The sequence below is a fragment of the Haliotis cracherodii genome, unplaced genomic scaffold (assembly GCF_022045235.1).
Source record: "Haliotis cracherodii isolate W230 unplaced genomic scaffold, xgHalCrac1.p SCAF_20, whole genome shotgun sequence".
Taxonomy (NCBI): domain Eukaryota; kingdom Metazoa; phylum Mollusca; class Gastropoda; order Lepetellida; family Haliotidae; genus Haliotis; species Haliotis cracherodii.
In genome coordinates this window covers 11,046,580-11,063,128 of record NW_027266276.1, presented here as the reverse complement: position 1 = coordinate 11,063,128, position 16,549 = coordinate 11,046,580, and the positions used below count along the sequence as shown (strand labels likewise).

Genomic DNA, 16,549 nt, shown 5'->3' with positions numbered 1-16,549 from the left:
GTTGCGGAAGATTACGGTAAACTTCAGTTACAGATCTCCATTACGAATATCTAAAGTATGAATAAAGATCACAGCTTGCTATGACGTTTTCTTCATGCCTGCAGAATTAGCAATGTCCTTAGCTTTAAATTGTATGTCTAAATGCTTATGTAGACAAAGACCCAAATGTATATAGGCATGACCATATTATATTCTACGCAAAGATCACCACATTTAAAAACAAAGCTAGATTGAGTCTTTGAAGGGCATTAAGAACTGATACACACAAGGAAAAATATTTATGGATGTCAACGGAGGAACACTGCGTTTCGGAATATATACTTTCTCCTTCATCAGGTGCATATTATTAAATGCTATGAGGCAGAGAACATATATTTGTACCTGTAAGAACAACAAAAGTAAAAAGATAGCAAAGAAGGGAACGCAACAAGGGAAGCCAACAGATAACTGGCATGGCGCTGAATACCCCGCCTCCCGTTTGCCCATTGTCCATTTCCCATTACCAATCATTCATAAGTTAAGTTTTGGCTTTAATTTGTCCATTGATAATCAACCATCAACGTCTATTATCTCCACCCTAAAAATATGTAGTTTACTGAGAAAGTGGTATCCAAATATAATGTGTGTTACTGTTGACCACTTTCTTAAAGGCATTGTTGGTTCAAAGTTTTCAGTCATAGAAGCCGTGCCATTTTTCTCTTGTCAGAGGAGTACACAAAGTATGCGTCATCTGGACTAACATTTTGGGTTCGGCGGCTGGGTTAGATTGCCAACTTTGTGTTCTGGCGATTGGGGGCCTCACTCACAGTGTTGGTTCAAATCCCGGACGGGACTCAACCCAAGAAAGTACGAGAATCTGTACTTTACTCAGAAAGTGTTATCCCAATTATAACATTTGTTGTCAAGAAAACACAATAAAGGTATATTCGGCTTTGGATGGGTAATGATATCACAGACATTTACGGATATTGATGATGACTTGGAGGAGCTTCGTAACGCACGTCTTCTCAATTCAGGGATTGGTAAATCCAAATATGTGTGTGCGCGTGCGTGCGTAAATGTGGGCCTGTTGGATGTTACATAAAACATTCATCTTGAGCGGGATGGTAGTTCGAGTTGGATTAGCATGTTAACTATATGATCTTCTTTTGGCAGAGAATGCCGCGCATGAATGTATTGATGAAATTCCTAGGTACATGGGGCCTTTTCGTCCCCAGGAATACCCACAGTGGAGACTTCAATGGGGATAGGGTGTACACAATGTGCTACCTGGTAGATTGTGTGTCATCAGACCGGACAACGTTGGTCTTTGACTGATTGTGGCGTAAAACACACTTATTCATTTACTTATATCGGAAATTGAATGTTCATCTTAATTGTTATTGTTGAACATGTAATTAATATATTTTTAAAGAAATAAAACAGTGACATAATAACTACAACTTTATGTGAGCGCGAGTAGCTTTTTTGGAATAAGTCTTATAAAGTTGTAAGCTTCTTCACAACCGTGTAACTATGAATTGACTTTATTGGGTAATCAAAAAAGAGATAGGACATAAAATAGCCAAATTTCATACGATTTCACTTGTCCACCATCTTGGATGCAAGGCGAAAACATTTCAGCGCGTTTGAAGCCACTGAGAATGCCCCCTGCAGAGTTGGACGAACATTCTGCGGTGGCGCGGCTGAGTTGACCAGAGGCTATCAGCAGTATTTCCTGTCCAGGTTATTTAGGTCAGTTGTTTGTGTTTGTGTGTTTGTGTGTGTGTGTGTGTGTGTGTGTGTGTGTGTGTGTGTGTGTGTGTGTGTGTGCGGGTGCGCGCGCGTTTGGGTGTGTTCGTGTTTGCGTGCGTGCGTGCGTGCGGGGGGCGGGGGGGCGGGGGGGTGAGATTGGGGGGATAGATGATAGATATAGCAATAAGTAAGGTCATCTTGAGTGGGAGGGTATTCGCAGATGGATTAGCATATGAACTATGATTCTCTTTAGGCAGAAAATGAGGATCCACGATGTTCGACCTGGTAGAAGTGTGTTATCAAACCTCACAGCATTGGTTTTTTGACTGACTGTAGCGTCAAAACAAACTCATTCATTTACTTGAACTGAATGTTCATCTTAATTGTTATGGATAGTCACGGAGCCATGATCCAGAGTACAGGGTGTCATTAGATAGAAATAAACTAAGTTATGATAGGATTACCAGAAAAACGGGGTTTTACACACAAGCCAATAAACTTCGCTCATTTACACCAGAGTAAGTCAGTACAAGATTGAAAACTGCCCCATAATTATGTATGACATGCTTGTCGGGTATTGCTACATATATATGTGAAAACAAAGTTATTAAAATGAAGAGCAAAACTGATGAAAGTTAACAATAAACGTGTATACGTGTTATATCGTCACTGCAAACAATGATTGTTTGTCTTTAGTATTAACATTCAAATACGTTATATATGTATTAGCGATATTGTCTTTGTTCTACCGGTGAGTCAGCGTTAGCCGTACTATCTCGTAGTATAATTGTATTTCTGAAGACATCACGATACAGTTTTTACGATGCATCACGTTTGCACTAGCGCTTGATAACAGCCTTGTGATTGGGTGTTTCAGTGGTTTAAATCGCTGCTCTTGATTTTGTTGATTAAACTTTGATACTATGAACAATATAATGTTATGTGAGAGGTTGACTTTAGAACGGTAACATACTAATAGTATATAGGATGACATAAACAGCACAATGAGAAGTTCGTCCAGATTAGTGTATAGGCAACATTTAATAATTTAAATAATTACATTCAACAACTCCCCTTTTAAATCCATTTTCCTGACTTATATGCAAGAACAATCGGCCGGAATACAATGTATAGTTCTTGTCCACTTCCATATGACTATATAGCATACAATAAGCTATCGGGTCCCGTTTAGATCGGTTTGGGTGGCAGCCTAGATAGCCATAGAATAGTTTCATCTTGGAATCTCCCATATCACTGGGGATACTCTTCAATTTAAATGGAGTTACTCGTTACGATTGCGAACCTTCACGTGACTGTGTTTATGAACCATTGTCAAATAGTGGTGACATTAAATCTAGGAAACAATACGCGAAATCGCGCATGCACAGAACGGAAAATTTGGTCAAGGCATTAAGTAATCCGCATGCGCAGAACGATTGATTTCAGTACTTCCGCTAAGCGCTTCGAGTACAGCGTCAAACGCGGGCCTGTAATCTAACACGCGAGGACTGACCAATGAAAACTGAGAAGTAGAAATACCGGTAGACGCTGTTGCTTGATTGACAATGTCAATCAAGAAAGGGAGGAGCTTAACGCTATCGTCCTCTCCCAGTAAATTCCGATGTCAAATAACGACGTTATTTGGACGGAAAAAACGTTGGTTTGAAAACGTCCAAATAACGTCGTTTTTCCGTCCAATGACCATATACGGAAAAAAACGACGTTTTCGTGTTTGCAGTGTTGTGTGTTGCGTCTTGTACGTCATGACTGCCTGTTGCGTAGTGTACATGACTTGTGTGTGGCGTCTTGTATGTAATGACTTATGTTGCGTCTTGTACGTCATGGCTTCGTGTTGCGTCTTGTACGTCATGGCTGCTTGTTGCGTCTTGTTCGTCATGACGTGTGTCTTTTACCCTTTGTCTCGTGTCTTGTACGTCACATCTGGAAATTACTGTACGTCATGTCATTTACTGTGTATTGAGTATATCATACGTCATACACATGTATTCTAAACCGTGTTTGTTATCAAGTGTACGTCTAGTCAGGTTCGTCGTGCTTGGTACATATGTGGTATTTCTCGTATATACATGTGTATGGTATATCTTGTGCGTGTATGGTGCGCGCCTCTTTAATTTAACAGGCAATGCAAAAATAGTATATCTTCTTTCAGCTGCTGGGTATTTCCTGATTCTTACCAGTGGATTCTGTACGGTCCTGTAATATTTTCAGTACTGGTAAGTACAACGGAATTGTCTGAACTAGCGGCAGTACCCAAACTCTTTTCGCCAACATTAGATTACACCTCAAAACATCCTCACATTGCTTGTTCCAATATAAGAGTGTGAGTGAGTTGAGTTTTAACACCGGTTTTAACAATATTCCAGTTATATCGCGGCGTGTCAGCTTAATGTGGAAGGAAAACACGAAGTGATGCAGGTCGCAGACGTTTATCATTCGGTGAAACCCACGAGCACGGGTATGGTGCTGACAATTTGGGATTTGAACCCACAATCATAGGTTTCTGGCGTGCCCAAGGGACGCAACTCTGCACAGTGAATCGCCGCGCCTTAGACGACTAGGCCACCGGTGTCCCTCCAACATAAGAACGGCAGAACACACAGTTTCCAATGCAGGCTGGCGAAATGCCTTCACGTATAACCATTGAGTAAGTAGGTTGGCTTTTACACCGCTTTGAAAAGTATTCCAAGTTTATCAGAGCTTGTCAACGTAGGATGAAACGATAAAGCATTTGACGTTAACAGTGTTGTGAAACCCACGAGTACAGATATGGTGCTGACAAACCTAGGAATTAGGCGTGCCAAAGACTTATGATCGTGGTTTCGAATCCCAGATCTACCATGATTGTGTTTCTAGGTTTGTTAGGACCATTCCCGGGTTTATGGTGATAAACGTCTGAGACCTGCATCACATCAAGCATCACATCGAGCTGACCTTCTGTGATTTGACTGAAGTACTGTTCAAGCCGTCCTTAAACTCACTCACTCACTCACTCACTCACCCAAACGAAACCAATCCATCCACCAACCGATCCACCCACCGATCCACCAACTGATCCACCCACCGATCCACTCACTCGGTGACAAATTGCTATAAAGTTAGGTAACTTATGTTTTGTTTCATAAACGAAAAACATGAACACCATTTCATTGTACCATTTCCTCACTGTAGATACACATGTATTTTGCCCAACGCACGACATCCTGGAAGCTGTTTCTAATAATTAACGGGCCGATGTCCCCTGTGATTAATAAACCTCTCTCTTGTTGGTGTCGGGTTCTGGACAGGCAAAAAGACCTCAAAACTAAACTGGCAGAAGCTTTTGAAGTACGCTCCATCATATTAACGACACTGGGGATGGAGGTGGCATATTTTGAGAACGAAAAAAACATGGGTTGTTTGTGTTATTGATGTATCATCGTTTATTATCTTGCCACAGCTGTCGTGATGTCGTGACTTGTATCTTTTGATCCGTTGCAGGTCAACATCTGTATCTTGATCAACATCATCCGTTTACTTGTCACAAAGTTGCGACAAATTCCAGAGGCGTCACAAAGCAAGTGAGTGCATAGAGTGAGTGGTTGATTGCATAGAGAGTGAGTGGGCGAGTGCATAGAGTGAGTGGGCGAGTGCATAGAGTGAGTGGGCGAGTGCATAGAGTGAGTGGGCTAGTGCATAGAGTGAGTGGGCGAGTGCATAGAGTGAGTGGGTGAGTGCATAGAGTGGGTGGGCAAATGAATAGAGTGAGTGGGTGAGTGCATAGAGTGAGTGGGTGAGTGCATAGAGTGAGTGGGCGAGTGCATAGAGTGAGTGGGTGAGTGCATAGAGTGAGTGGGCGAGTGCATAGAGTGAGTGGGCGAGTGCATAGAGTGAGTTGGCGAGTGCATAGAGTGAGTGGGTGAGTGCATAGAGTGAGTGGGCGAGTGCATAGAGTGAGTAGGCGAGTGCATAGAGTGAGTTGGCGAGTGCATAGAGTGAGTGGGTGAGTGCATAGAGTGAGTGGGTGAGTGCATAGAGTGAGCGGGTGAGTGCATAGAGTAAGCGGGTGAGTGCATAGAGTGAGTGGGTGAGTGCATAGAGTGAGTGGGTGAGTGCATAGAGTGAGCGGGTGAGTGCATAGAGTAAGCGGGTGAGTGCATAGAGTGAGTGGGCGAGTGCATAGAGTGAGTGCATAGAGTGAGTGGGTGAGTGCATAGAGTGGGTGGGCGAGTGCATAGAGTAAGTGGGTGAGTGCACAGAGTGGGTGGGCGAGTGAATAGAGTGAGTGGGTGAGTGCATAGAGTGAGTGGGCGAGTACATAGAGTGTGCGGGTGAGTGCATAAAATACGTGAGTTAGTCGTTGAGTGCAAGTAATACCTTAGTTGGTAAGTGCATTGAGAGGGTTCATGGAGTGAGTGAGTGGAGTAGTAGTAGTAGTAGAAGTAGTAGTAGTAGTACTGTAACAATATGTATCCCTATTCCAGAAAGGCGGCTCGGGCCACGCTGATCCTGGTCCCCCTGTTCGGCCTGCAGTACCTTGTGTTCCCAGTCCGCCCAGACAAAGACTCTCCCCTCTACGAGTTCTACCATTACTTCATTGCGCTGTTGACGTCACTGCAGGTATGTGTTTTGTAACTCAGGAGGTGTACATGTAAGGGGTATGTGTGGAACTTGTGAATACAAAAAAGGAACTATTAGTGATCATAATTCTTTGCGCGTACTCAGTCTTTTGTGAGACAGACATGATGTCACTCTCAAGTTCCATGATGCAGCGTGTGCTTGTTTGTTGTAAAACGTCACACTTACCAATGTTCCAACTGACTGACAGAGGCCTGTCAATAAATGAGTGAGTGAGTGAGTGAGTTGGGTGCTTTGAACAGTACTTCAGTATATTACGCGTGTCAGATTGAACATTTATTTTGGCATCAGCCCACCGACGTTATGCTCTCCGGGCAGATACTCTGTTTACTACACCAAGGAAACGATGTTCAAGTTTAGAGGACAAATACATTTCCACAAGAGAACATGAAATACACATGTTCTATCACCAATTCAATTCTTTAGACCCACGAATAGGTTAGAATAGGTTTTCAGCAACCCATGCTTGCCCTAAAAGGCGACTCGCTGACTTGGTTGATGCATGTCATCGTATGCAAATGGCGTGGATCGATGCTAATGATATCAATCACTGGATTGTCTGGTCCAGACTCGATTTACAGACCGCCTTCATATAGCTGGAATATTGCTGAGTGCGGCGTTGAACAACTCCTAAACGAACAAACAAGCACAAAACTAAAATCCCATTCTTACCAAGTGATTTTGTTCTCTGATTACAGGGAGCCCTAGTCTCGGTCATGTACTGCTTTTGTAACGGCGAAGTAAGTACAAGTCTATTAATTCATTGTTATCCGCCGCCCAACAAAGTTGGCGGGGGATATAGAAACGGCTTCCGTCCGTCCGTCCGTCCGTCACGTTTCGTTTCCGGAGCATAACTCAGAAATCGTTCAATATATTTTCACGAAACTTTGCAGGCCTGTCAAGTACATGCAGAACTGGTGCCTTTTGCTATTAAGAAATTTTAGAATTTTTTATTTTTTACGTTTTTATGGCAACAAGATGGACTTCAAGATGGTTCCAAACTCTTCATTTTTTTACAATTTCCATGACAAGTTCCACCTCGGTTAAAAAAGGAAGGTTAGGGTTTGTTTAGATTTCATTATGTCATAAATTCTGCAACAGGGGCAGGGGGTATAGCCACGTTAGTGGCAAACTCTTGTTTCTTTTACACCACAGTGTCAAAGGTTTAAAATGACGGGGTGTAGATATTCGACTCTGGATAAGTCGATCCAATGGCCAATACAATGAGCAGTGAGTAGCACCAAAACCCCTACCCCACCCCGGGATAAGTAGATACCACCTAGGAAACTTATTGATCCCGATCATCCTATCCAACTTATGGCAACACCTAACCTGGTCCCCACGGAGTATTTTGTTACAAACACATACAAGCCAAAAAGGCCTTCAGTAACTGGACTCACTTGCAAAGAGTTCACACTTTGTTTGATTTCACGTGTATATCCTGGGTAAATATCCTTTTGTGCAAGTGATGCAAATTCTATAGCATACAGCGACCTTTGTATAATTTCATAACGTTAGCAAAATGATAATAAGATTATACCCCTGTTAACCCACCTGTGAATGGGTACCCTGTTGGATGTGATGGTAATGTGGCTGTTAACCTTCTACCACCTCACTGCGATGATTATACATTCAATCTTTTTGTTACGTATTCCCAATAGGACACAACTTCAATTTTCTCATGTCAACTGAAACTGAAACTGCAATCAAGCAATTATCATAATATGTACATCAAGAAATGTTATCATCTCGATCTCTATTAATATATAATAGTTTCTCACGCAAGGTGATGGTTTGGGGTCAGGACCTACGGCCTATGGTACGAGATGAATAAACACATTTGATGTCCCATAACTGGCTTGCTGTACAGGCGTGTGTGGGCTTTTAAGATCTTGCTCTCGCCTATCGGTGTATCGCTGGTACAGAGGTTATGTATCTGTCCGACCTACTGCAGGCATACACGCCCTTGAAATCTCTCTGGTCCTTAAGTCAGATAAAGGAAGAGCACAGCTAACGACTTATCATTTCGGACTCTATGCCAACCTATAGATTCTGTTATTGTTATGCGCTCTGATTTTGGTGCTGCAGCGATGAGTTTTTATTTGAAAATAGTACCTCCAGGATTAAAGTTGGTTCTGACCGGAAAGATCCCATTACATTGTATCCATTGGACGCACAAGAAGTATCGTAATGTTGTTTTTCATAAGGGCATGTTACAAATACATGCATATCAATGTTAATGTATGACAAAATGCTTACTTAGATGCATTGGAATCAAAACCTTACTGATATGCCTTAAATTTAAACCCAACTGATAAACCTGACACCCGAGCCTAACTGATACATTTATGCAGTGTTGGAAGAACATTAATACATGACACTTTTCTATTTTTCTTGTTTCTTTTATAATCTTTGTTACAATTATCATTTTTATTTCAGCAATACATGTATCGGGAAAACATGACACTTGTTTATGGATTACAACCCTTTCAGATATATGTATGCCTTAAAATGTAAAAAAAAATGTTGTTTAACATGATAAATCTAAGCTTGCAAATATACCTAAAACAGTTCTTGTTGGTTGGATGGAGGATGTGGTCGGTGTCGAACACAACGATCCATGACATCCCAGAGGTGTTCTATTGCGGGTATGTCAGGGAAACGTGCAGGCCACGGCAACACGTTGACGTAGTTGGCTGCATGGAAGTTCTGTACGATTTGGGCTGTATGTGGGTCTGGCGTTGTCATGCTGATAAAAGACACAACGTGGCACCTGTTGTAGAAATGGTGGTATAATCGGACGAGACATGAGCTGTCAAATTACCGTTTACGATTACCAGAGGTGTTCTCTCCTGCCCACACCCCCTGCACCTCCTCTTACAGCACGACCTCGTGAAGGCAACATGCCACAATTCGTTTTCCCCTTCGGCGGTAAACACGCGGTTTTCCATTAGCTCTGAACAATAACTAACCTTTAAAAGGCCTGGAAGCCCTAATTCCTTGAACCCTGAATCGCCTGGCCACTGTTTGTCGACTGACTATATGCCTTAAGGCATTCCCCCTTATGACGTCACTGTCGGGAATCGTTTCCGGAGATGCAAAGTACGGAAGTACCGGTCTTCATTGGGCGTAGTTACCCAAGGTCTGCCTGTTCTTGGCCTGTCTGCCCGATATATTGCATCAGGTTAGATACAGCAACACTGAAGCAACCAAGCGTGCTAGCAATGTGGGAATTGGTGGCTCCAATCTGTATCATTCTGAGGGCCCTCTCGCGTTGTTCAGTGTCAGTCGTGCATTTCTGTATTTTATCAGTGTGAGTGTCTGACATTCTGTCCGTATCATTTAATTATTTGCTTGTGTAAATTTGGCTGCCCAAGCGGCACACTTGATGCACGTGTTTTTCACTTTCTCTCATTTTCTACAAGAAAGTGCCTTGGACGTGTATCCCTTTCTGCCTAGTGCACTGTTGTGTTTGGACGATGGGACATCTTAGCTTGTGTTTTTAAATTTTTGCAATTTCTTTTTGAGACTGGTAAAGTTTCTTTTGGCCGTCAGTTCATATACGCCTAGAATAATGTTATTTCTATTTCTCATTGTTATCCCTTATATGGCAAACTACCATATTAACGAAATATTGACACATGCTTTTGACGCTATTGTGATAAATGTCCAACATACCAAACTCTGCCAGATTAACAGTTGGTGTAACACTGTATGTTCCTCCAGATGATTGCAAGGATTTTATCATTCGATGCGAAGGCTAAGAGGGAGCAATGAAAAGTGTAGAATAAATATTTGATATAAAGCACGTCATTGAATAACTAATTTTCTGTTCCTGTATCTCAATATGCATGCCACTCAGTAAACAAAACCAAATGTGCTTCGTCAGAAAATAAATACTGGATACGATTTTAATAATTGCTAATTTACATGGAAATATAGATAGTTAGCGGTGCTTCATTATTGTCCAGACGTGTATACCGTAGCCTATGTTATGTCATACTACTACATTATTTACGGATAAATCTTAATAATAACCTTTTGTATGTTTCCCGAGGCACATACAAATACAGTAGACAGTTGATTCTCAATTCTGTGCACAACGACACACTTCTATAACGTTATCACTACACGTTCACCTTTTCGCGAACACCCAGTGTCATCATTATTGCATAGTGATTCATAAACACATACTTATGATACAGTCAGAATCTTACAATGGACTCGGCTTTTAGTAGATATGTCTTATGATTATGGAAAAGGTTTTGTCCTTTTTATGTACATCTTGAATTGGTCGTCATGTACAGTTCACGGAAGGGCCACACACTGCTGCGGCCAGGCGTGGTGCCAAAGTAAATACTGATTTGATGTCAAGGGGCTGAATGCATGAAGAGATTATCAGACAACATATAACGTCTTGGATGATGAACCCAAGTGTTTACAACAGACCAGGAATATTATTCTTCCCCAGATAGCATAGCAATATAGTATAATGGTACACCTGATTAGGAGTTTATATGTCCTATTAAATATATAGGTCAAGGGGTTTCAGATTTGCTGAACCCTAATTAACTATTAACTGTTTTTTATCGCTAAGCTGTTATCTTAGGTTAAAAGCGGTTTCATGATTAGATGCTTCACCTTTAAGTATATATTGACATTGTTGTATTGATAACAACATTTAAGCATGATACGTACAAATACATCATAGGTGAGTAGCTGTTAGCTATATTCCAGCAATATCATAGCAGGGGATATCCAAACGGGGCTTCACACATTGTACCCATGTTGGGAATGGAATTCGGGCCTTTGGTGAAAAGTGAACTTTTATCTTCTTTTCTTCGTAAATACTTTGACGAAAAATTATTTCGGGAGCAGATTATTCAAACAACCATTTCGACACTTTTCATACAAGCATATCTTGTAAAGAATAGTCCAAAACTGATACACGGCTTTATTTGGTACAGCGTTTCAATAATCTTCAACCACATTTATAATTTAGAGTCTTGAGTTATGTTAGCAGAAAATCATTTAAACTGACTTATATCAGTTCAACTCTCCAAGGACCTCCACGGTTCCATTTGCGAATCCGTGTTGCCTCTCAGACGCCAGGAAAGAGGCTGTCCACTTCAAATGATTTAAGTACCTTATTCTCAAGACAAGTGGAGAGCATATCAGATTCCATTTGGACAGTGCGTGACTTGCAACCAATTGGCAGAACTGCTGCAGAATCGCTTAATATGGAAGGACCTTTAGCTCCTGGCACGAAACCTGCCAATTCTTAAAATCTCATCGACTGGATGTTTCAGTTGTTCTTTCTGGCTTAAACTCGAAATATTGCGACAAACCTCTGAGGTATCTGCGTGCTGTGTCTATTACACTTGAGGACAATTTGATTTGACGTAGCTGCAAATGGCAAATAGTTCCCCTTAAGATTCCCGACTTGCGTTTCACGTCCAATGAGTTAGCCAAGTGACGCTGTGAATAAAAATGGCTACTTATTTATGCGTTTTACTCACACCAAGCGCGTGATCATCATTTGTGTATACAGTGAAATAACGTTATTAAATTTCTAGAGGAACATGTCAGCTTTTATATGAATTTATCTAACACTAATAGTTCTAAATAGAACAGACAACCATATAACTAAGTTACAGCCTTGGTCTTGTTCCGTTCCAAAGTGGCCCTTGATTTAATATCACGTTTAATGTCAAGACTAATCTCATGAAAAGTAAACACGTTTTTGTTCACATTGTGCAGTGATGAATTTAGTTGATGCATATGGACGTATCATCGCATTGTGAAAGAACGTAAAAGTCCAAAGGGTGTAGGAAATTACAAAGTGTTACTCACTGGTATTCCCAATGTTAGTACTGTGTAAAAGAAGCGTTACTTTGTGGCAGTACATAAAACGGTTTTTTTGAAGGTTATAAGATGTCTTCGTGTTGGATTCAGTTAAAGGTACTTTGGTTGAGGTTTATTTGAGTGCATGAACACATCGAACGTGGATGAAAAAATCTATATTACCAGAGAGCTGACAACCTGTTTCAGGATATGTTGTGAAGTTCAGGGTAATGGGTATTTTTGGATGGTTGTTTACTCAGCAATATTCCAACTATATGACTGCGGTCTGTACATAATCGAATCTTGACTAGACAAAACAGTGATTGACATTATTATCCACGAAATCGGGATACGATGAAATGTAATCAACCAAGTCATCGAACCTGACTACCCAATCCATTTCGCCGTCTCTTTCAAGTACAGGTTGCTGGGACATATATTCCTACTCGTGTCCCAATCGGTCATTTCAGTGTAAACGATTATGAGGACATGAATGTATTCTCATATTTATAACCCAATGTAGTATTTTTCAACAATATCAAGTGTATTGTTGTTTTTTGTCACGTCATGGTGTACAGGGAGTGAATAAGTGAGTATGTTTTTTTGCAAAATTCCAGCAATATCACGGCGAGGCCCCGGGACACCAAAAATGGACTTCACTTAACGCCGCACTCAGTAATATTCCAGATACATGACGGCGGTCTGTAAACGATCAAGTCATCATGCATCAACCAAGTCAGCGAGCCTGACCACCCGATCCCGTTAGTCGCCTCTTACGACAAGCATAGTCACCCCTTACGACAAGCATAGTCGCCTCTTACGACAAGCCTGGCTTGTTGAAGACCTGTTCCACCCCAGATCTTCGCGGGTAGCTTTAACCTCTAAGTTACCCCACCTCCTTCATGTATAGACAAATTCGAAGAATACAATACGATCTATTTCATCTTTCATTGCACAATACATTTATCTCCTTTGAATACACAATATTTACCAAAAGCTGGCTCGACTTCGATATCATAATCTAGACTATTTTTGGTTTCATAAAATACATATATTCGACAGTCCTGCAGAACTGTATATCACTGACTTTCGTGTCACCATATATAAAATAGATTTTGTCAGGACTACATATAGTACAGACACAGATTGCCTGAAACGACATACATGTATAGTGAGTCATAACATTCGTCTTGTTAAACCTTGCACCCATACCTAACGGATATATGAACCATGAAGACATGAAGAACATATGATAAAATGATGACATATTAGGAACTCAAGTTTCTGAAATTCTACTAAAACGTATTTATTACAGGCAGTTAAGTAATTTGCTCACAAACAGAGCTCCTTAATTGTTTACAACTTCATCAGTAATATCCAGAGATCCGATAAGCAAAACGTTTGATATGATATACAGCCATAACACAAATTCTAAATAAGGTGTACGCTGTCTCGTATTTTTCAAACCAGCTCTGTATCGGAAGTATCGCTTTGATGTTGAGAGTGGGTATTGGTTTCCAGGATTCGATTCCTCAATTATACGAGCTGTGCATTGCGGCGCCTTAGAAGACTTGGATGGCAGAGTTCTAATACAAGCGTAGAATGATTCATTAATCGTATTTATGGAAGAAGAAAAAATACCATAAGAAACATATTTGCTAACAAAGAGCATCAAAAGTTGCTTAATTAGGTTAGTTAAGTAGGGGTTGTATTATGGTGGGCTGTGTCTTTAGAAAATTGGAAATAATAGTGTTACCCGAGTGTCCTTGGGCATAAATGGGTCGTTATTCTTGTGATGCTTCTTCAACGTTGACGTAAATCACTGACAAAAAAACTCATTAGTTTTGTCTGTTCTGGCAGGTGACATCAATAGTCCGCCGGAAGTGGCACCAACACAGACTGATGACTGGCCATGTCCGGAAGAACACGACCTCTGCTACCTTGTATACAGAAGCCTACTCTGTCATGCACTCCTCCAACAAAGATCTCTCTGGACAAAAGTCAAAGGTCGCTTCCGATCTTTACAATAAGGCGTTGGTAAGTAAAGTAAGTATACACTTAGCTTTTTCAGATATTCTTTGACCAGGGTTTCAATGTTTATCGAAGGTTGCATCATCAAAGGCCCCTTTTAGTCATTCAAGAAATGTTATAGCAGATGTTCAGAGGGATTTGCGTTTTTCATCACGATGCTCGAAGCTATTCCATGATATGGCCACTTCACACGTCCTTACTCTCTAGCACTTAGTTCTTTTAAGGGAAATTGTGTGAGTGGTGGGTGCTTCAGGTAGAGCAAGACATGCTTACCCTTTTTGCAACACCTCTTGTCGTCAGTCATTTTTCAATTTGTGACTAAAGGCCTTTTACGCCAAATGGATTCTGTTTCGGCAGATATTCGACACTGGCTATTCTTTGACAATGATGTTTAAAATTATTATACTGGATTCCAAAGTCCGGTGCCTATTTACAAGCATTTACAAGGGACGTTATTCCGCTGTAATCAATGTTACTGGGTGTTTATCGTCACTTCAGGAAATTATTCCTTTCATTGAAAGGAGTCATATTTTTATCCAAAACAGGCAACCAAGCATTTCCTGTGAAAAAGTTAATATATTTCAAAAACCTGAGGCCAAATAATATTTTCCCATCATTTTCTAAAACCTAATATTTATTAATTATAAAAAAAGTATCTTCTCTACTTCATTTTAACTAACTTTGAATTTTCTCTCATTCTTGACTTGGTTTGAAGAGAAAAAGACTGTTCTCAACAATTTAACTGTATTGTGCTCAAGAGATCACCAGTCTTTATTATCCGCCCAAACAGATTCCATTTGACGTGAAGGGCGAAATGGCTGTGAAATGTAAATTAATGAATCACTGGCAGATTTTATGTCTCAGCCCAAACATTTCGTGGTCCATAGACTAAGGTATTACAAAAAATGGTTTAGATTGAACTAGAAGCAACACACATTAAGTAGAGCCGTGTAACATATCGTTTCACTTATTTGATTGCAAAATTATATGATCGATTGTTTCAATTCAGTCTCATATTTTAATATAACTAGACACAGAAAAGATAGGAAGACCTAAATAACTATTAATTAATTACTCTAGATTTGATATATAAGCTTCTTATGGAAAAGGATTTATTTTGTCTTATATATCAAATATTGACCACGACCTCGTTTTAAATTTTGATAGGATTCTGTCCAAATGAAGCCTTTGAAGATAGAGACAACATCTACAACAACTCTAACGTGATAACGTCAACAACGACGTTCAGAGGTCAACGCTTGCCCTCGGGAGATTCAGTGGTCTGACGCCGACTAAGCCAAAGAAGGCATCTTCGATTGGAAGGTCTCACTCACATTCCTGTGCACTCGTTCCCACTCGCGCCTATTGTCGTGGCATGTTCGTTTGGGGAAAAGCAGTGACGTTACCGTGATACCATACACATCGGTAAATACAGAGCACGTTATGTCTGAATATTCCAAACAAAATTGGTCTGTTCTTGCAAGACATAATAAAGATGTTCTTGTAAATAATTGTGGTCCCTGGCCCATATTATTTGTTTATGTTTGTATATTATTTAAAGGGATATTCTAATCAAATATTTAAAGTATTGTATTAACTTTAAATATACCCAGTACTCATATGCATAATATGTTTAACTTGATTATTTACTCTTATATGCTACAAGGTCACGGGTGGCCCTGTATTCTAAAGCGCCGTGGTTCGAATCCCGGTTCGCCTCGATTATGTTTCTAGGTTTGTCAGCACCATACCCATGCTCGTGGGTTTCATCGAAGTGGTAAACGTCTGAGACCTGCATCATTTCGGGCTTTCCTCCAAAAATTAAGCTAACACGCCGCGACACAACTGGAATAATGTTAAAAGCAGCGTAAAACCCAATCACTCGCTCATATTTATCAGTTCTATTTATATTCTGAGTTTCTACACATACCACAAATTTTAAGAAAATTCTATGATTTCATTTTAAGGTGAAAAAAAGCTGTTGCTCCAAAAATCTAAGCATTCGTAAAATAAAGAAACTACAAAAAAACGTTCGATTAATCATAAGAAATTAAGAATCATTAGGGAAGCTTCATAGACTTTGTAGTTATGCATTATTTGATGCAATTGTATGTATGTAGTTTATTTAGATATAGTTGGTTTAGAAAAAAAATGAATTAGTTTTTCTACATATACCACATCCACAAAAGAAAGGTTTGGGGACTATTATACTTCTTAACATCTATATTTTGAGGGAGTAAGACTTATAATACATGGATATATAATCACCTCAAGCCATAATTACCATCTTGAGAATCACGAAGAG

The 16,549-nt window shown here is 40.3% G+C and overlaps 1 protein-coding gene across 1 annotated transcript in view; it reads left to right on the top strand.

Moving 5' to 3' along the window:
- The window catches only part of LOC139470487 (calcitonin gene-related peptide type 1 receptor-like), a 119,766-nt gene extending 103,466 nt beyond the window's left edge, over positions 1-16,300 (top strand). Inside the window, exons 8-13 of the mRNA XM_071252893.1 lie at positions 3,905-3,968; positions 5,233-5,312; positions 6,216-6,351; positions 7,068-7,109; positions 14,074-14,250; positions 15,412-16,300. Coding sequence (XP_071108994.1) covers positions 3,905-3,968; positions 5,233-5,312; positions 6,216-6,351; positions 7,068-7,109; positions 14,074-14,250; positions 15,412-15,471 — 559 coding nt within the window. The 3' untranslated portion in view covers positions 15,472-16,300. The remainder of the gene's footprint in view (positions 1-3,904; positions 3,969-5,232; positions 5,313-6,215; positions 6,352-7,067; positions 7,110-14,073; positions 14,251-15,411) is intronic.
- The last annotated feature ends 249 nt before the right edge of the window (positions 16,301-16,549 follow it).